We start from the raw sequence: 22,483 nt of genomic DNA on the forward strand, positions 1-22,483 counted from the left end.
CTTGAGATTCCTACTTATTTCTTTCACACAAATCTTAAATTATATGCACATCAACAAAATACAAAATGTTGGTTTGGAAGCAGAGAAGTCATGCATTCAGAATATATGCATAGAAATCAAATATGTGCACAGAGATTTCCATTTTCATGATTATTAAGCATGAACTTGTAGGTTTGGCTCAAATATATGAATACTGAAAAGCAAAATTTGCATTATCTTATTTAATTCAAGGTCACTGTGTTTTAAGCAACAAAAATATTTTTGTGAACACAGGTTCAAAATAGCCCCTTCCAGCTAACTGAAGCATGTTTATTATTGTTGTAATTAGAGTACTGGTTAGAGAAGTGAATTCTGTGGGGAATGATATCCTAAGCACCATTTTAAAAGAAAATAAAAATAGAGTCCCTGCCCCAAAGAATTTGCATTTTCTAACAAAGGTCAGGGCAAGGACTGGAGATGTTAAAATATCATGTCTAAAGCAACACACAGCTAGTCAGTATCAGAGCTGGAAATAATGACTAGGCCTCGTGAGTTTTTACCACTGACCTGTCCCACTGAAGCCTCTTCACATTCCCTTTAGTAAAAATAACCTCTTCAAAGTCAGGCAAGTTAGGTTTATTCCATGGAAGCAACCTAGATCGAATTCATCAGCCAAGCTGTTCAATGCTCAAATATAAAAAAGGAAAAACCTAAGGCAAGGTTTTCTCATTTATGTATCTGTATCTCTCAAACACCCTAAGCATGTTAACACTATCTAGTGCTATTTAGCATGATATATATTCAGTTTTAGATACGGATGTCTTAGTTATACCACTCAGTCTCCTTCATGAAGGCTGCATATTAGTACAACTGAGGTTATTTCAAAGTGCTATCAATGCATAAATTTCTGTTAAAACCTCTTTCATATACTGGTAATCTCCTGTTCTACATTTGATTCTGAATGGCCCTGGCTACTATTTCCATATAGCTATTACTGCCCCAACTCTTCTGAAAATAGTTTTTCTTGTACTTGCCAACATCTATTTTCAGTATCATGTTCCAAAATTACTTTTCTACTTGCCAATGTAACTGCAAATTAATTTAACTATTTCGCTCTATATAAATGCAGTTTGAGTCTCCAAAACACTTCTTACTCAAGTAAAGAGCAACTAATCTATCAGTGTGCCTTGTTTTTCATTTGTTCTATTGCTTTCATTCCTTGTTTTCCTTTTTAAGTATAGGATCCTCTGTAACACGAAGACTAAAATACATCATCTATGCCTAAAGCTCATTCCAGACTTTCAAAAGCCTAATGGAAATTTTTTAGCCAATTTGCTCCAGGGATGCCACAGTACATTATCTGCTCTGGAAATGGTTTAATGTTGTTTGTCTAGTACCTTAATCATTTGCTTCAGGCATAGTATTAGGAACTGGGTTTTTTTTTCCAAACATTTTATTCCCTGCACTCTCCCACCTCCCACAATATGTGCAAGCCTTACAGTCATTCTATCCTCATTTACATACACATATTCTTCCGCACAGGTAAGAGGTCTTCTCCCCTTACACTTTCACATTTAACCTAAAGCGTTGGGTACGCCTACTCTGCTTATGACATCTGCTGAGAGGTTAAATGACTGTTTCTGCATGTGTATATAGCTCCTCTGGTAGTTTTTATTATCTTTGCATTCATACTTGAGTCTGTACATCCTAGACTTAATACAAATTAGGTCTTCTGTAAGTTCATTTTACATTACTATCAAAACAGGAAAAAAATATTTTATTCTTGTTATTTTAAATCCAATTTCCAAAACTCAGAAAGTGTCCCTTAAACTTCTGCAGTACCAGTATGACTTGATAAGATTTGTTTTAAAAATAGTTGGTTTATTTTTTATATATAAATATGATTTTTTGAGATATATCAAAAAATAGTGAAAATCAGAATATAAAAAGTCTCAAGACAACTGAGTAATATGTAGCAACTAACTGACAGGCTGAAAACAGCTACAGATGCTTTAACTGCTATTCTAGTATCAAGGAGAAGAAGGGGAAAGCAGACCTACACACTACAGTTAGAAGGGCCCCTCCTCAGTCACAGTGCAACTGAAACATGTCTAATGTAATTAATCATTTTTAAAAGGTTTTGTTATGCTTTCTTGTATCATAGACATTATTCCAGGTGTTCTGTAAACCCAGGTCAGCAGATATCCCACATGCATATAAACACAGATATACAAAAATATTTTTTGTGCTCCTGGGACTATCACATTTTAACAATCTGTACATGGAGAAGAGCTTCCCAAACGGTTGTGAAATGTGATAGATGGAATGGGAATTAAATCCTAGGTGTATGGCCAAAAAATGGAGACACACACATTTTCAATCATATAAGCACAGGGATATTAACTTCAACCAAGCCAAATTATACTATGCAAAATATCACAAATCCCTGACTACATGGCCAAATTCTGCCCTTATTGGGTACGTTCAGTTTTAGTAACTTCAACAGAAACAGTATGAAACTCCAAGTGCTATGAGAGTAGCGACAACCTCTGTAAATCAAATCTTGGAATTATTTTTAAGACTCCACTAATTTCCAGTTTCTCTTAATTGCATGTATGTGTACAATTTGAGAGAATAGTAATTTGTAGCCAAATTTTTCCATCCCTACTACCTGATAATGAGATCTAATAATCATCTCATTGAGAGATGTTAATGAGAGAGCAAGAAAAAAATATCATTCCTTTTCTGAAAAAAATTGTATAGTCCAGATAAAACTACAAAATAAATACCTATAGTTTGATAATGGTAACAATGCTGAAAGATTCATCCTTAAGAAAGCAGCTCATGACCTCATCAGAAAAGAAAGTGGTTCCAATTTGTATTTAATTACATTTAAAAAAAATAAAATCTTGCTTGAAAATTTAAAAATTAATACAGGTTAAACAGTGTTAACTACGGATATGCATCTAAAACTTACTACCCACTTCTCATACTGATCCTGAAAGCTGTCATATCTCTGACGTACTTTGATTGTCACTTAAATTACTAGAATGGACTCCCCAATCATTTTCAACTCAGTTATGGGATTCTAATCTACATCTGGCAGCATTACACCATGGTGAAGAAGAAAAGACCACAGCCTAACCTCTGTTCTTCTGTTGTCATGATCACCATTTTACACCACCATTTACAACTGAAGCCATATTCATGTCTCAAAAAAATCTGAAAAATATTTCCAGTAAGACAAATTCATTATCTTTTTACACTTCCTTCTGGCTGAAATTTTGCAACCAAGAATGCCAAGACATGGAAGAGTCTCCTTTTCCAGATATCCTAAAGTTCACACACACAAACGACTAGTATAGTGGGCGTAAATCATGACATATTTTAGTCCCACAGTTAATCTTACGTATACCAGCAGCCTCAGAGGAGCACTTAGCCCCGTGTATCAGGAAGCCACTGACCAGCGTTCCCAGCTGCTTCAATCCCTGACAGAAAAGAAGCAGCACAAAAAAAAGCTGATGGAGAGTAACTGAAGCTCTTATTTATTATTAATGTCTCAGAAATAAGAACAGAAGTTTGCATAGGCTTTTTAAGGATTATAGTGTCATATTTGATGATACACCTCCTGAGAATTGTCAGAGGTAAATAGATACACAGTTTTTAAAGGAAAATGAAATGTAAGGTACTTTTTTTTTTCCCCAAATTAAGAAGCTTCTGGTTTTGAATACTATAAAATGAAAAGATTAGTTGCCATCTAGAACAGACACAGCCATGATAAAGAGCATACCACATATATTCTTCTTTTTAAACAAAACTAGTTCTTTTTTTTTTTCCCCCAAACATATTACACACTAATCCTGGCTCATATAATAGCTTCCTCATATAGCCAGAGAAAGCAAGGAGTACAATTTATGCATACCTGTCTTTGTTTTATACACAAGACACCAAAGAAAGCAAGCACATTATATATGAATAAACAAACTGAAATAGAAGAAAATCAGTATCATCTCAGTGGCTGATCATAAGGCACTTTCTATTTCTTCAGCTAGATCCCCATGAAACAAGATTAGAAACTACCAACAGTTGAAATAAAACTATTTACATAAACAATATGAAAATAAGATTTTTTTTTAATGTTGAGTCCACGTACATAATCCACAGAATGATACACAGCTAGAATCTCTTGCTCACATACATGTTAATGGCGTAAATCTGTTGAGCAACAGATGTCACTATGATGAATCTGCTGTTAAGTTTAGTGTTCAAGATGAGAGGACTGCAATAGTTCATCCCCACACAAACAAATAGGTTCCATAATACAGTTGAATATGTGAAAAATTCAGCTCAGGATTTCCTCTGTTGTCTATTTATCACATTTCTACTCCTGTTTGCAGAGAAGAGTTTGAAAATATGACCTATATGTACTCTACCCTCAGAAATCAGAAAGCAAATAAACTACAAGGTTTTCAAAGTGTGAAGGGTTCAGTTTTGCTTTGTTTTACAGGCAGCAGGGAAGAGGGAGTGGGCGGGGGGAAACCAAGAATTGCAGGTCTTGTTTCTCTTCTCTCAATTTTTAAATGTCTTGAGTTTGCACCATTAGCTTAAAAACCCAGTGATGAAGACGGCTCTTCCCACTGACTACTTACAATAACTAAACTAGGATTTCTAGACCTGCACTGTGTCCTGCTGGTTTGAAAAGTGGCACAGATATGGCATAAATACTTATATTATGTAACACTAGATTACATCAGACTTAATCCCTGGCAATCATTCTCCGTTAGGGGAGGAACACCTGCTGTAAAATCCTGAATATACCATTGTTCAAAGGGCAATGCAATGGTAGTTAGTGTACCTCCAATTCTGATTAACAAAAAGATAACACGATGACCATTAAAAGGAAAACGATTTCCATTCAAACAGTGCCTCACTATCTTCATGCATACACCCATTGACTGTAGTGGGATTACTTGCTCCAGTAAAGATACACACAACCCTAAAAGACCGAGTTCAACATCTGGTAGATGAAGGCTTTCCAATTTATACTATGAACTCCCTATTTTGTTCTGATTCGCCTAAAACTAGTTTAAATCTGCCTTAAGAAGAGATCCTCTTTTGTTATTGTAAACATGGAAACAATTGATGATTAGAGAGAAAACAGTATACATCATCTTCACTAGTTTACATGAAACATCAGAGATACCAAAAAACTCTTTCTTAAAACAGTAACAGATCAGTATCTATTAATTGAAAATCCTTTGGAAAAAATGTTAAATAGTAGAAAGGTCAGTTTTGCAATCAGCAAAATACAAATACTGGGAAAACAGGTATTAGGAACAATTTTCCTTCTACATTATAGATGTTTACCTTTGCAACTCCAGCCCTATGAGCACCTTGCGATTCCATGTATGCTAAGTATTTGTTGAACTCCCTGAATTCATCCATCGAAGGCCTAAAAGTCATGATTTTGCAGCTTGGGTTTGGAGGACTATCTGAGATGACAGCAGTCATTGTGGTTCACTTCCACCAGCTTTAAAAAAAAAAAAAAAAAAAAAAAAAAAAGAATAACATACTCTGAAGAGAATAACCTGTAAAACAAATTCTGAGATTCGACACACGTTTCAAACAGGAAAAAAGCTTCCGAAATCCTCTGCCCATGCTAGTATACAGGGCACAAAACAAATGTTTACTTTTTCTCCTTACTCCTTTAAGGATACTCAGCCCTTACCCAGCACGAACACTATCATCAGTGACATTTACACAGTCCAGTCCATACCTCTGGTTTTATGGCACATTTTCTCAAGCTAACCTTTAACGTTACACCAGTATCTTCCTGTGTTGATCCATCTGCAGGTTGTTGCATTTCTCTGTCTAAAGATTTACATTACACAGGCACAATCTAGAGTAACAAAGCTACACATTTGATAAAATATCATTATTCCCATTTAGGATATGGAGAAAACTGATTACTCACTTCCCACTCATACTGCAAACATAGAGAAAGAGCACCTGGATTTCCTAACTCTCACATCAGCAGTTTAACAACAGGACTATATTACCCCTCATTCTCTGAAACCTCTTCAACAGAAACAAAGCATGCAAGTGATACACATAAAGACAATCAGTGTTTCCTCTTATTTCAATTTCTACATTGAGGATGACTAAAAAAAAAGTCATATTTCTGTTTCATACCAAGATACAGTACCCATGAAAAGACTGATCTTTAGGCAACTGACAGATCTATTTTAGCTTCAGCAGGTGTTGCAATTTCCAACTATACATCACCAAGTGCCATCTATTGTTCACAAAATTCTTCCTTAATCTTACAAAAAAGCTCATCCCAGAATACAAATAACTCAACTGTGACTAGCTTTTTAGTGATTTTACTTTCCTGAGCATATAATTTAACTCATTCCTCATCTTCTCCATCTGCAAAATGCATGCAACCATGTTTTTTATGCCTCACACTGTCACTGTAAGTTTTGCTTGTATGTCAGTGTATTAGCCACTAATTTCATTAGTTTCATGTCCCTTCTAGCTTGGTACGAACCACTGCACAAGAAAGCTGTGTGTGGAAGATGCTTTATGTTTTTCCATGTTTCACTCTCCTACTGGTATTCCAACATTTAACCTGCTTTTTGTGTCCTTATTTTTCCTCTCATTTTGCCTCCCCACTTCACCCAGCACACCACTCTCCATTCTTAGCACTTAAGTCCTTTTTCCACACTCCCACCTTCAGTAACATCCTGTTCCCCTCCCTACACTACTTTCCATCCCTATTTGAACAGAAATTAACTAGATTTCTGCAAGTCTCCCATTCTGAAAATCAGTACCACTTTAATTTGGGGATATTTTCACATTTAAATTATCAAGTCCATATAGGCAAACACACCTCAACACGTACAAGTGGGATAACATCCGTTGGTAGTAAACAGCTGGCTTGTATATAATACACCCTTCATTTATTCCCATCCATTAAAGTTCCACGTATAATCTTGCTACTATGACCAGTCCCAGGAAAATGAAACTTGGATTTACAACCAAAGGTGAAGCTATGCTTTCCTTCATTGCAAAGTGCAATAGACAGTGTTTACTATTTATAATGTTTCACTGACAGTAAAGTGACACCAGAAATATAATCAAACAGGATATTTGATTTCTCTGTACAAAATCAGTTTTTAGGCTTTCACCTTTACATGTATTTAATAAGTACATATATCAGTGAAATATACATATACATACACAGACCCCCATCTCTAAAAAACAAACTCTACTATTTCTTCACTGGAGAAAAAAAGAGAGAGAGACAGACTTAATTCATTCTTTGGTTGGTTTGTTGGGGTGGTTTTTTTAAAGCAAATGACTTCAGCATCCACTTATGAATTTGTCTTTTACATCACTAATGTTCTTTACTTTAGTGGATAGAGGAACTTCGCAGAAGTGTGTTTTAACCACTTACCTGCCTAGTACCAAGCCCAGCGTTCCCAAACGAAGTCAAACATTCCTAAAGCATTAATTTTAAGGGGGGGAGGGGGGGCCTATACTGCAACAACTGATAGTTGGAATTATGTTCAGTTAACCAATAACTGAATTGTTGTCTCACTACTTCAGCATCTCTCAGACATGTAATTTTATCTAAGACCAATCAGAGCAACTATCTCTGCTTAATTCCATGTGATATTTGTAGACAATACAAAACTGGGAGGATCGGCTGATACACCAGAGGGTTGTGCTGCCATTCAGAGGGACCTTGACTGGCTGGAGAAGTGGGCTCACAGGAACCTCATGAAGCTCAATGGGAAGTGCAAAGTGCTGCACCTGGTGAGGCACAACCCCAGGCATATGGGGTACCTGATGGGGGCTGGCAGGCTGGAAAGCTGCTTTCCAGAAAAGGCCTTTGGGGGTTTTGGGCAACACCAAGTTGAACACATGCCAGCAACATGCCTGTGCAGCAAAGGTGGCTAACAGTGTCCTGGGCTGCATTAGGAGGAATGCTGCCAGCAGGTCAAGGCAGGTGATCCTCCTGTTTTATTCAGCACTGTTGAGGCCACACCTGGAGTGCTGTGCCCAGTTCTGGGCTCCCCAGTACAAGGGAGATATGGAGCTACTGGAAGAGAGTCCAGCAAAAGGCCACTAAGATGATGAAGGGACTGGAACATCTCTCTCATGAAGGAAGGCTGAGAGAGCTGGGATAGTTCAGCCTGGAGAAGAGAAGGGTCTTATCTATGTGTATTAACACCTAACGGGATGGAGTGAAGAAGAGGGAGACAGGCTTTTTCAGTGGTGCCCAGTGACAAGACACATGGCAATGGGCACAAAATGAAACACAGGAAATTCCATCTGAACATCAGGAAACGCTTTCTCACTGTGAGGGTGGTCAAACACTGGAAGAGGTAGCTCAGAGAGGTTGTGGAGTCTCCGTCCTTGGAGATACTCAAAGCCCAATCAGACACAGTGGGGCTGGGCTACATGTTCTCAAGAGGTCCCTTCCAGCCTCAGAGAGCCTGTGATTCTGTGATCTTATCCTTGTTTGGATATAAAGACAGAGCCAAACTCTTCCCAGTGGTGCCCACTAACAGTATAAGTGGCAATGGGCACAAACCAAAATACATGAAATTCTGCTTAAACATAGTAAAAAACTTAGCACGAGGGTGATCGAATACTGGAACAAGTTTCCCAGAGAGATTGTGGAGTGTCCATCCTTGGAGATATTCAAAAGCCAGTTTGACACTGCCTGAGCAATTCATTGCAGCTGAGCCTGCTTTGTGCAGGGAGATTGGACCAGATGATCTTCAGAGGTCCCTTCCAACCTCCACAGTTCTCTGATTCTGAGCTATTCCCACCTACTGCTGTAAGTTAAACACCACAGCTGCACAGCTAAACACACAAAGCCAAAGTTACAGTTACAAACTAATATTAATTCTGCTAACTCACACATGTGCACAGTGCCAGCCATCACCTACATCACTTTCCACTACATCACAATGAAGCCCCTTTCCAAAAGTGTTTATATAAATTGATTTACCAGTTAGTTTCATCAGTTTCTGTGTAAACGTATTAAATGAAACCATTCATATAGAAAGCCAGTTTCAAAAGGAAATCTAGTATCAACCTTTTCATCCTAGTTTTGTCTATGGGCGCAAAACATACACAAGCACAATGCCTGTATGTGTACCTGCAAACCTGAGGCTCTGTCTTCTGTAAGTTTTGGAATTAAGTTTGTCTAAGGTGAAGGGGTATAAGTCTGAAAGATAACTAATCTCCTACGTTCCTTATGAAGAGGTGTAAGGAGACAAGAAAAAGCCATATCCAAGTGGTTCAGCTATGAGAAAAGCCGCAGGATGATTCTGGCCAGCGTCTGATTTCAAGCAACAGGCACAACAAACTAATTTTCACATAAATTAGTGTGATAAAGATTCCTCTCAGCCAAGACATCTCACCAAAAATATCAGTTTTAATACCCAAGCTGCTTTAAAAACAGCAATGTACGAAACAAACTGAATATACCGTAGCACTTAGCCACAATGAAGAAATCAGTTAATTTAAGGATTGTTAATCAAACTAATAAATGGCGATTAACTCATGCTAGCTTCCACAATCACACATGCCAGCATGCTTGCCTGGCTGCTAGATTCCTAAAATCCTGTTTGCAAAACATACTAAAGTAAAGATACTAACTAGATTATTTTTTTACGTCTCTGGAACTGAGACAAGGCTCAAGCATATTGAATTGTACTGTGATGAACCTGAATCTGTATCACAAGCAGAATTAATAACTTTCACCTAATCATGAAGACGTATGTATAACATTGGAAAGGCAGAATTCTTGCCCAGCTTCATTGGAGTCTGAAAAATACAAATCCTTTCTTTCACAGAATCTTTTTTCTACCTCCTTCCGTGTATCTTAGGGTCCAGCTCCCTATCCAATGACCACACAGACCAGCCAGCTCTGCTACTTTTGGTGGAAACAAACTGTCCGATCCATGCTGCTGTGTTACCCTTCTTCCTCAGTAAAAGACATCTTCTCATTAACTTACTGGGTAAAACAGCTCTTTGATAAGCACAACATTTGTAAGAACAATCCTTGAGCAAATTCTACTATATAACCTCTGTAGCTTAGGAGGCAGAAAGATCATGAAGGCTATGCAGTACTTGCTACACTAAAAGTCCATATACTTATTGGATGACGCTATTCATTTTATGATTTCTTAGTAATTTAACAGCTATAATCTATCAGTTGAGACTTCTTAAATTAATTTCACAATTTTATTATTGCAGTAATCTTCATTACAAATGTCCATCTAAAACAGTAAGCACCAGTACTGAGTTACATGCTTTAAATTTACCACAAAAAACAAAGTTATGCTACAAACCAACTGGAAAACGTTGGTCTTCCAATTCAATTCTATTAACTTCTAACACACTATGTGATTATCTCAAGGACTTTGTGGAATTCAAGAGTCCTACATACTTTCTCCCACCAATTCCTACTTTTGCTCTTTCTCTCACATGCAAGAATTCAGTTATTTCCTACCAAATCACTAAAACAAGAGAGTATAAAATATAGTCCAGTGTAAGAGTTAAGAGGCCTTCAGAGGTTCTTTTGCAGACAAGAACATAACTATTAAGATGCCATTCTAAAGTAAAATCCACACTGCAATCACACTATCACTGTCGTAGGTGTTCTTGATTGAATACACCTTGTATACACCTATTCAGCTTAGGTGTACACATAACTACCTATTTTGTGATATAGGAGCTGTGATATAGAGCAGTACAAGCTGAGAAATAAAACTTCCAGAGTTTTTATTTACTACTACACAATGAAAATGTGCAAGACATTAGTAAATGCAAAGTTATAGAAACAAGGGCAGTATGTCCATTTAGGCTGCACATCATAAAATAGGAAGACAAGTAATATATATACAGGGATTTTTTTTACAGGTTTTTTAAATCCCTAATATCAACATTGTAATCAGCCATTTTCTGTCCCCCTTGCAAGATAGTACTACACGTTGGCAAGGTTGCCCATGACTATCTAGAAAAGTGGATGGTAATGTGAATAAATGGAAGACATACTCGACTCAAACTAGCATGCATCAGTACTTTGCATAACACTGAAAGAAAGAAGCTTTTTAGCTAATCATGGGAAAGCTTTAGTCAAACAAGCTCAAGCTATGCGCCTGATCCAATAAACTGCAAAGCCTGCCCATGAAGCTTGAATTTCTTGGTGACCCAGTAGTTTGCCTATGTCTTGAAACACGTCTGATTACACAGCGCAAAATTTAGATAAAATGCAAGCATGTAACTTGTCCAAAGTTACCAGCTGAAGAGCCAATACCTAGGTTAAAGTATCTGATCCTCCTTTTAAAAAGTTTATAGCCATTGTCAGGCCTTGTCAAAAGACCTTCAAATCATCAGCCAGGAGTATATCAATGCTACATTTGTCTTAATACTACAGAAGTAGAAACGTGAGGTCAGCAAAGTTTAGTCATCCACATCTATGTCAGTGTGTGGCCTAAGAAACCTAATGAACCTAATTCAAAATGTCCAAGTGCAACACTAGAAAAGCTCATATACTCACAGCATGAAGAAATCTCATTAATGCTACCAGTATTTACATAATTCAAGATGCAAACGCATTTCACCAGTCATGATGACAGGGGGAAGTGCTGTTTAAACAAATCCTGCAATATTGAAACTGCATAGCTTGTACAAACATAACAAATTCAATACTTTGATATGTACATTAACTACTAGAACAAAAAGGTGAAAAAGACTACAACAAACTTCCCAGCGGCTGCCAAAGCAAGAGAAAAAAAAACAGAAAAGAGAGGAAGAAAGAAAAGAGTAACTTTCTGCATGCTTAGTAACTAAGGCCAGATATGGGAAGAGTTAATTACCCATATCTACAGAACAGAAGTGTACCATATTACATGCTTGATCACACACTTTATTCTGCATGACTGTTTGGTAAGTGCAGAATCTACAGGACTGTTTCCTCTGTATCCTAAGAAAAGGAAAGGACCTCTATACCCCACTGCAGCCAAATGAATCTCAACTATCCGAATTAGTACCAGGCAGCTACAAGTTCCAGCCTCCCCTGTCAAAACGGTGGACTGCTTTTTGTAATGCCTACACCTTACCATATTGTTAAAGCTGTCAGGGTACTAAATATAATTTATTGGTGGAAGAGTTATCTATTAAACACCGTTCTTCCATGCAGAATCCTCCATACCCTCACAGGAACACAGAATACATTATCCCCAGAACTGGAAAACATCTTCCAAGTTTCATTTATTTGATAGCTAATACAGAAATCCAAACTAGCAATCATGTGTAATCAAATTACAAGTCACTGATTGACACAACTAGAAAATATTCTATTAAAATAGAATGAAACACACCAGAAAAACAGCATGTGTTAATTTGCAGTTGGTTAAAATGCACAAAAACCTGCAGTCTTCACTACATGAAACCAACTTTCAGTATTACAGTATTCTCTCTCCACCTTAACACTAAGCTGTCAGATCTCCTCTGAAGGCTATCCACTTTTTTTGCTTCTAGTGTAAAATGAACAAACCAGTATTTTGAGTTCCATCTCTCACCAGCAGGGAACCAAAACTTTCTGGCTTTAAACTACACAAGGCTTGACACAACTGTTCTTCCAAAGATGCTTTGTGGGAGGCATCTCTTGACTGCCAAACGGTGCCCACTCTGGCCCCTGTACTGAAAGCACTGCTGAACAAGAAAGGAGAAAAAACACAGCCTGCTACCCCTGCTCTGCTATACACAAAATGATTAGCTAACATGGAAAAACGCTAAATAACTATAGGCCATTTGTGTCATATTTGCATCATAAAATAAGTGCATTCATATTTTGGAAGATCAGATTATTTTATTATTTCTGTTTTCAATATATAAAATATCAATGTCCACAACCCTACTCAACAACCCAAATTAAACAAATTACATAAAGCAAGCTCCAGTAAATGAGAAAAAGAAGGAAGACAGGAAGAAAAAAGAATAACTCTTTGAAGGTCATCACTTCTCACAGACAAATTAGTTGAAACACACATTTTTCCCTTTTTCTTTTCTTGCAAATTTTCACCCACGCTATGGGACAACAAATATTTGAGGAAGAATTAATTAATCATGAGAAAACTTTTTCAAATAACTAACAACAAGAAAATAAACTTGTCCAGAGAAAGGCATGCACAAAAAGCCACAGCATTTTGTTGAGGCTGATCTGAAAGAAAACACAAAATAATCTATCTGAAAACAGCTGTCAGATACAAAAGTTTTCAACTTAAAAAAACAAGACCGAGCATTCACATTATAAAGTACTAACCACCATCTTTTAGGAATCACTCAATAAAAACACTTTATTGACAAAACCAGAGGAAAACTACGATTTTTTTCAACTAACCTCCTATTTGCAGGGTCTGTTTTGCAAAAAAAGTAAGAAGTTTGTACAACCAGCTCTGTAAGAGCTGGAAAGAAAACAAGTAGTAGAAAACCAGGTCTCAATCTATGATAGTCTAAGCAGCAATTTTATTTACAACGTAAGTAAAAACTCCATAAGCTCAGCCAGTAATTTATTTTTATTACAGATATGGGTAGATTCACTTCTGCATTTTCCTACATCATTTTAAAAAAGTTTTTAGCATAATCTGTAAGTAGGTACCATTCAACTCCCTATATTGTTCAGTAAAGCAAATTCAAAGTTTTGTAAGATACTGCAATAGTGCACAGTCCATGACTAGCTACAGGAATGACTTTCAGGTAATTGGAAACAAACGCACAGCTTGCATGTCCAACTATTACTGAGCATGCAAATAGTTAATTCTCAATGTAATTTGTTTTTGCATACTTATGTTTGAATTGTTCCTTTAAAAACAATAAGTGTGCATGCAAATTGTCTGCCTAGTCTATGTACCCAGCTTAGAAAAACAAAAAGATCTTATTTATCAGGAATTCCATTATTTATGTTGTTTGGTCGTATTAACTGTTAAAATAAATGTATGGGCCATGATGTTTTGTATTTGTGATATGAGGCATTTATAAGCCAAATCTCATGGTTAGGCACGTATTCATCAGACATCCAGCGGTCATCAGAAAGAATCAATTACGTTTAAAAATGTTAGGAGTGTTAAAGTATTTAATCGACTATAAAAAACTTAAGAAATGAGGAATCTGGATAGGTAACCATATTCTGAAGCTCCTAAAACTATCTCAATTTGACTATAAAGCTCTAAGTAGTTTGACAAACTTCATTTCAAGTTTGCATTTCTATGTTTGGTACTACTCTTACAGCAATTATTTCCAAAAATACAAAAACTACCTATTTTGAACCCATAAATATTGAAATGAAAAATGGTATGAATTCATTCTATAGACATTCCTCTCCCACACCACACTCACAGCATGCAAAAGCATCTTGAAATAATTGATCTGGGACAAAGGGCAAGAAGAAGGAAAAAAGAAAAAATATTTTTCTCATTTTTATTTGCAACCCATGTTTCAAGAGCTTTTACGTTCTTTTTACTGAAAACACAGGTATGAAATCCGTAGTCCTAGTTGGAAGCAGCATGTAACAGCCTTCAGTAACAGCAATAGCAAGTCAGACATACGAAGTTTCCACAGTTGCTAATAGCAGATATCTAGAAAAAGTGTAGGGGTAGCTTATAATTATACTTCTCCAGAATACCATCTCAGTCTTCAGCAATGTACAGACCAATGAAACTTTAGAGAAAGAGGATATTATTGCATTTTGTGGACTTTAATGGATCTTTTTGCCCAAGATTTTGAACCTTTGTAGGCCTTTAATATCCAAAACATCTCATGACAAAGCATTCCACAATCAACAATATGCTAAGTGATCGATCTCCTTCTTTATGTTTTGATTATTTCACATTTTAGTTTCATATGACAGCTCATGTGCACACTGGGAACAGTTATCTATCTGCTTATATTTACCTTCAGACCACACACGACTTACAGATCTCTATCATCATCTCCCACAGTCATCTCTTTTCTAAGCTGAAGACTTCTAGTCTCCTTGCAGAAAATCCATTCCATACTTCTGATCATCATTGCCTCCTATTTCTGGATCTTTACCAGTTCCAGCAAATGACTTTTAGTCAGGGGGAAGGAGTACCAAAGCTGTAAGCACTATTCAAGATGCAAGTAAACCATGAATTCACACAACAGTGTAACAACATTCTCAAGTTTGGGTGTAGTCCTCACAGAGACCGGAAAGCAGTTTAGCCTAGATCTCAGTTTTTAAAAAGCTAATTTACAAGCACATAAAAGTTCAGAAAAATACTCATTGCTAATGCAGCCTACAATATTGACAGGGATACAAACAGCAGTTGGTGGATATGAACTGCTTCCTGATTAAGCACTTTTAAACAGTTCTGCCAGGTCTGTCATTTCTGCCAATATGCATTTCTCAAAAAAACTCCCTAGCTATACAGCACGTTATTAACTGCCTTTACAGATCTCCTCTCAAAAGATATCCTTATACCCTGGATTTCACAACTCCTTAACATCACAACATACATACTCTTTTCAGGGATGTGCTATAGTAATATATATATATATAGTGATAATATTTTTCACAAGCCACCACTACATGGCAAATCCTTCACCAGATGCAGAACAAGGACAGGATCAAAAAAAAAAAAAAAAAAAAAAAAAAAGTAAATGAGTCTCAATAACCTGAGAAACAGAAAGATGTACTTTTCCCCCTTAAAGCTGCTTATGGCACACCTGAAATTATATTTCTGCACCTGTGATAAGGTCTAGCTACTATTAACCTTCGCAGTGAGCACTTCCCCTCTCATAAACAATTTTGTAATTCAAAGATGTCATGCAGTTCCCCTGCCTTTGCACCTTGTTCGAAATTACCATAGACCCAATACCTACTGGTCAGGGAAGAGTCATACACGTCTTGTGTTTTTGCTGTTAGGACTGGAAGTATGCACACTGAAGTGAACCTCGTGACCAAAAAGCACATGCACAGTATAGTCATACTGCACTTCCGTGGTCTGCTACAATGCCCACACCAGTGGAGAAACCAGCATTTGCTCAGCTCATACGACCAAAAGCCTCCTCACTCCAAACTGATCCCAGGCCACTGAAATGGCATACCATTCAATACCAGACGCAGACCCCTTAAAATGAACTCCTAGACTGGTATCTGGGAACCACATGTCTCTAATCCACAATATTATAACAGACAAAAGGAGCAAGAAGAAAGAATCAACATTGTGCCTCTGTTGAACTTGCAGCTCTAGCATGTCATATCACTTTGCGATGCAAAAAGTTCAACGAAAAGTAAACTATATAGCTAACATTTGTACAGCAGGAACCTGCAAAGATTTGTATCTCAATAAATCCAGAAGAGATTTCCACAGGGACAACAAAAGAACGTTGTGAGCTTAGAAGTTTCACCAACTCAAACATAAGCCGTATCTACAACCCTTGAAGGTGACAAATCGGTTAAGAAAAAGTTTTTCCTCTCTTATTACCTAACATTTTTCCAAATTTTAGATATTTTCACTGATCTCAGTTTTGAAAAATGTCATCATTTATTCAAATCAAATACTCCAAATACTTCCACCTGAAATCAAACCCTAACATGAAGAGTTCAATTCCTAAAACTTAGAGTTGCTTAAACTCTTTTACTTCTATGCCTTTACTCACAGCTCAGTTTAGACTTCTACACATTTCCCCAATTTTAATTTTAGTTTTAAATCAAAATTGCCCTCTTTTTTCCAAAACAGTTTATGATTATAAACAATTTATCCAGCTCCAAAGCCATAGATTCATTTACCATTTTAGCAACTTATAAATTATGTTTTAAGCAAAGAAATAAACTGTGAAAATGAAACAACACCTGATCCAGCACAGTAATTTTTGTAATACAGCATCTATTATGAATAGGAGTACTTATCTAGGTCTTCTTAGAGACAAGCTACCTGCTAACAACTAGCATTTTAATTTTATTAGACAAAAACCAGCAGGAAATCATAGGTCGACTGAGCTAGATCACAACAGCCTCAATTGAGTGATTCTACACTTTACAGGCAGAAATGTCACAAAGGAACTGGAACATATTTTGTTTGTGAAACTCCCCTATAATATCTGCAACGGTCAATGAAGTATCCTGTCATGTCTGAGAATCAGAAAGTGAAACTGATTAGACACGGAAATTTTTTCAATATTCAGTCTTCACAACTGTGAAGATCTGTTTTGAATTTTAATGCTTGCAGCTTTAACACCTTAAACTAAAAATCCTGACAATTTTTCTAATCTGTTGTTTACATATATAGTCCTCAGTTTTTAGGGTACACTGTTGTAAGTATACTATCCCAAATATACTGTCCTGCAAATGTTAGCTGTAAACAGAATTAAGGATAAAAATGAGTGTTTGCATAATTCAGTAGTAGGACTACTCACACAGACAAAGTTAACAACTTACCCGCTATGTGTAACTTGTCCTGGTTTCGGCTGGGACAGAGTTAATTTTCTTCCTAGTAGCTGGTACAGTGCTGTGTTTTGGATTTAGTGTGAGAACGATGTTGATAACACTCTGATGTTTTAGTTGTTGCTAAGTAGCGCTTATCTTAAGCCAAGGACTTTTCAGTTTCCCATGCTCTGCCAGCAAGCAGGTGTGCTAGAAGCTGGGAGGGAGCATAGTTGGGGCAGCTAACACAAACTAGCCAAAGACATGGAACGTCGTGCCCAGTATATAAATGGGGGAGCTGGCCTGGAGGTGCGGATCGCTGCTTGGGCATTGGTCAGCAGGTGGTGAGCAACTGCATTGTGCATCACTTGCCTTTTCTTGGGTGTTATTTCTTTTTTTCGTTATATTCCTTTTCATTACAATTATTATTATTATTAGTTAGTAGTGTATTTTATTTTACTTCAGTTATTAAAGTCTTCTTATCTCAACCCACAAGTTTTACTTTTTCTTTTTCCTCCTCCTCCCCACCCCACTAGGAGGGAGGAGGGGGAAGCAGCTGCGTGATGCTTAGTTGCTGGCTGGGGTTAAACCACAACAAACTCCACAATTTTAAACAGGTGAAATAAAGTTGAAGCAAAATGCAAGCCTACAACAGCATGAATTATGATATACAATGCCACCTAAGAAACCTGAAGTACACCCTAACTCTTTATATACCAAAACTACAATAAGAGTTTATAACACACTCTGGACTTCGGATCAGCAAATTGTTATGAACACCTTAACTGTAATTTGATTACACAACAATTACTATTTTCCAAGTATAAAATATTGCATTTCTTCTAAATATCTTATGACTCAGTCTATGAATCTAAATGAAAATCAAGAAAAGAACTCAACACATCACTTGTTCATTATGAGATATGAAATATTAAGCTATCAAGTGACTATGGAGATTTTTTACTAGATAAGTATTAAAATCTTAACATTTCAGAACATCACCTTTTGAACCATTCACGTGATCATTCAGAGAACCTGAAAATATCTTGTATTAGCAGAATTACAGTAAAACACACTCTCTTTGAAATTCCATGTATACCAAAAATGTGTTTCAAAATGTATTAGGTTTTTTTTTATTTATGTTGGGGGGTAGCAGGATAAAAATACCACCTTCATAAAATAAATTTGACCAAAACTGATACCACCTTATACCCCATTCACATTCTGTTCAGCATCATGCTGATGAAACATATCCCAGCAAAAGAACTATAGAAAAAACCTGAAAATTTCAAAGTCAATTAACTGCAGAACTAAGAAGTAGACCAATCAAGAGCTGTTTAAACTGAGAAAGGCCTAAATCTACTCAATCCAATATTTTTTAATAAAGTTGGGTATGAAATCACCGATTTTTTTTAACAATTACTGTGCTTGTTCATAATAGCTTAGGAAGATTCTAATAATTAACACTTGACAACATAATTTTCTGATTTGAATGCATCACTGTGGTAATTGTGCGTTTAGATTTGGTGCAGAACTGTTTACCTGATTTGTTTAGAAATCAGGCCAAGAGACACAAGATTCTGTACTCAATACTCATCAATAATTAAGGACTAAAAATTACAAGACTTGAATTTTTTTTTCCATTTTGTCATATTTACCATTAAAAAAAAATGAGAGTCCAAATCAGATTATTATTTTTTTTAAACAAACACTGACTAAAGGTTTTTCCCTCATATACATTGGCTCCTACTCTGATCCAACGGCTATTTAATTATGTCCGCCTATGTGGATGAGACATACTGTTTCCTGGGTCAGTCCCTAGAAAGGAAATTGCTCTTACATGCATCCGCATCTGCACTTAGCTAAAAGAAAACCATCAGCTGCCAGCAATCAATAACATCAGCACCAATAAGTTGCGAGTAAGATAAGCATGACTGGCGATGGTTCAGTTTACCCTCGTTTCAAGTACTGAAAAGCAAATCATGCTTGTGTTTGGAAGGTACTTCTGTGAAGCAATACTATCAGCTAGTTATCACAGTTCAACGAAACATAAGGGTAAAACCCAAGACAAATTTTATACCACAGTCGTTTTCACATTCTTGGTTCATTAAGAATGTGAACAAAAAAACACTGTAGGGTGACAAAAAATAGCCTGCATTAGGCTGCCAGTAAGTTTCTTTCTTGTGGAAAGTGTTTCAGCTTAAAAACTGCTGGTTTAGTAGCCACGAGGTAACTTCCATTGCTGCTGTTGCTAATGTCTCAGAAAAGAGTGCAAAGAATCATAAATCTGCTGTTCAATAATACAAAAAATAAATGTTGTTTATGCTCTGAGCTAGTATAAATCTTTCAAAAACACCCAGACACCTAGTATTTTTCCTAACATAGTTAACCTAGCAGAAAAAATATTTTGTATACACTTCTAATTTCAGATTGCCATTTAAAATCAACTGCAGAAGAGAGAAGGCTCATTAATAGAAGACTAATAACATGGCATAAAGCCCTGATCCCGAAACTGGCTCTGAAAGCTTGGAGTACTATAACCACAAACAGATAGATGTGGAACCGGCGCTTAACTGAATATTCTACTCAGAAGACGGCTTTAAAGTCTTTTCTAACACTTTACAACTTCAAATTGTTAACTTCCAGGAACGCTTTAACGACATGTAGAAACGAAGGAGCTCTATCAACGCGGCTGTACTTTGTAAGAAAAGGAGGCTGTTTGGAAAGTCCATAGAATTTCATCAAAGCCCAGAAAAACATGGAGAGAGGTAACGCTGTATTTTACCCTGTCCATCCACTTTGAACACCCGAGGAACCTGCCTGATCTCTCGTAGAGCTTCCACCGACTGCCCTGACCCAGAATCCCTGGCCACAAACGGGAACACGAGACGTATTTTTCCGACACCTGCCGGTTTCGTTTCCTCAGCTCGGTCCCAGCCGCCATCCACTTACTCGCAACGCGGAGCCCCCGGACTGATTCCCTCCCGGCCGCGGGGGCTCCCGACCCCTCAGGCAGCCCAGCGAGGGGCTGCCGGGCGGCACGGCGGCCGCTCCACCCCTCGCACCCGACCCCTACGGCCTGCCCCGGCGCGGACAGCCCGGCGAGCCGCTGCCCCGCAGCCTGCGCCCGCCGCGGCCCCGCGCTCCGACCCGGCCCGACTCCGGTTCCCCCGACCCTGCCCCACAGCGTCCCGCCTCGTCGCCGTTACCCCCTCGCCCGCCCCGGCCTTCCCCTACCCTCCCGCTCGTCCCCGGCCCACGCACACCCCACACCCTTCCTCCGAGCCGGCAGGTCGCCCCACACCTCCTCCCCGCAAACCCGACCGGCCCGGCCCGGAGATCGCTCCGCACCTGTCCGGGAAAGCCGCAGCCAGAGGAAGGCGAGGAGGAGGGGGAACGCCGGCAGCGCAGCGCAGTGCAGCGCAGTGCAGCGCAGTGCAGTTCCGCTCCCCCGCCGCCGCCGCCGCTACCTCCCTGGTCCCCTCGGGGCTTTTCCTCCCCGTGCCTGTGGGATGCCTCGTCCCCTGCGCGGATGACAGCTGCTGGCTGCGCATGCGCGCAGCCCTCGCACGCACGGGGAAAGAGCTGAGGCCCGGGCGGGGGGAAGAACACGTGACGGAGGAGCGGCGCCCGCGTCACGTGCCAGGAGCGGGCGGCGGCGCCGCTGGTGCTTCCGGGCGGAACGCGGCGGCGGGCGGGGAAGGCACGTTCCCCGCTCTGCAAGGCGTGGCGGCCGCGTGAGGGGATGGGGAGTCACGCGGTGGTCACGTGGGAACGCTCGTGCCCTGAGGGTGGTCACCTGGCGCGGGGCGGGGCCCGCCGGCGGTGGCGGTGGCTAGGGAGGGAGCCGGCGGTGCGCGCGGCAGCTGGGGTGTGGTGGCAGTTAGCGTCGTTAACGGTCGTCGGGGTAAGGCGGGGCTGCTGAGGCGCAGGTAGTGGCGGCGGGCTCTGCTGCTGAGTGCCAGCCGGGTAGGTCGGGCTCCGCCCGGGCACAGGCGTGCGGGTTGCCCGCCCCTCTAGCGGGAGGGTGAGTGGTATCTTTGGGGCAAGGGGTAGCTTTGGGGGCGCAGGCCACGGAGGGAGGGCGAAGGAGAGGTGTACGTGCCTCCTCCGCGGCTCTCTGGCCGTGCACGCTTTGCCTGCCTCTCTTGTCCCAGCCGCCCCTGAGCTATGTGTGTACTGGCACGGAGAGCTGGCGTTGCCTTCCGCCGGCCGGGGCACCTGCCGGTAAAGACGCGAGGAAAACACACAAGCCCTAAGCTTCTGAACAAAGTCGGTCTGTTAACCTCAACGGTACTTAACAGGCAAGATCTTTCTGGTCCGTAGGAATTGTGGATCTGTCAGAGCAAGCCACTAAGTCGACTTGGTTATACTAATCTCTTTTACACCGTCATGTCCGTTATCAATCAGTACTGCTATATGAAAGTGATTTTGTTTCCAAAACTTTAATGTTGTTTCTAGTGACTATGCCCCATAATGCTGTATGTCATGCATTTACTTTCTAAAGTGCCATGGTACAGTGTAATTTTGACTGATCAGGTTGCAGCTGAAATAAATCAGTCTTTTTTTTTTTTAACTGTGTGATATGCTTTGATTTTTCTTATTAATCAGTAATCTCTGTTTATCTTTCATTTTAGCTTCTGGTTGCTATGTTCAAGAAAGTAATGAAAAATGACCAAAAGATAACTAAAGGACAAGTCCTTTTTAGATGTGCTTCTTTGAGCATACCTATTATGTTAAAATAAGTCTTACTTTACACTTGAATTTATCTTCAAGTGCCAAAGACTTTTTTCAGTACTAATGGAACCTGAAAATACAGGATATTTTTTTTTTAAAGGAACATATCTAATGCTATAACTTCACTGTGCTCAGAGACTTTCATGTTGTTTTGTCATTTGGACACAGTACTATACATTAAATGATGGTAGTACTGTGTATACTACATCTTCACTCCCAAGAAGACTCATGCAACTGTATCTTTAAATATCTCTGTATGGCATTACTATGTCCAGCAATGTCTAAAATGAGTCA

The 22,483-nt window shown here is 38.9% G+C and overlaps 1 protein-coding gene across 1 annotated transcript in view; it reads right to left on the reverse strand.

Moving 5' to 3' along the window:
• The window catches only part of KDM4C (lysine demethylase 4C), a 285,808-nt gene extending 264,900 nt beyond the window's left edge, over positions 1-20,908 (reverse strand). Inside the window, exons 1-2 of the mRNA XM_050912623.1 lie at positions 20,804-20,908; positions 5,347-5,509 (exon numbers count right to left, since the gene is read on the reverse strand). Of these exons, the coding sequence (XP_050768580.1) occupies positions 5,347-5,490 (144 nt within the window). The 5' untranslated portion in view covers positions 5,491-5,509; positions 20,804-20,908. The remainder of the gene's footprint in view (positions 1-5,346; positions 5,510-20,803) is intronic.
• Between the last annotated feature and the right edge of the window lie 1,575 nt (positions 20,909-22,483).

Source organism: Gymnogyps californianus, chromosome Z, assembly GCF_018139145.2.
Source record: "Gymnogyps californianus isolate 813 chromosome Z, ASM1813914v2, whole genome shotgun sequence".
NCBI lineage: Eukaryota > Metazoa > Chordata > Aves > Accipitriformes > Cathartidae > Gymnogyps > Gymnogyps californianus.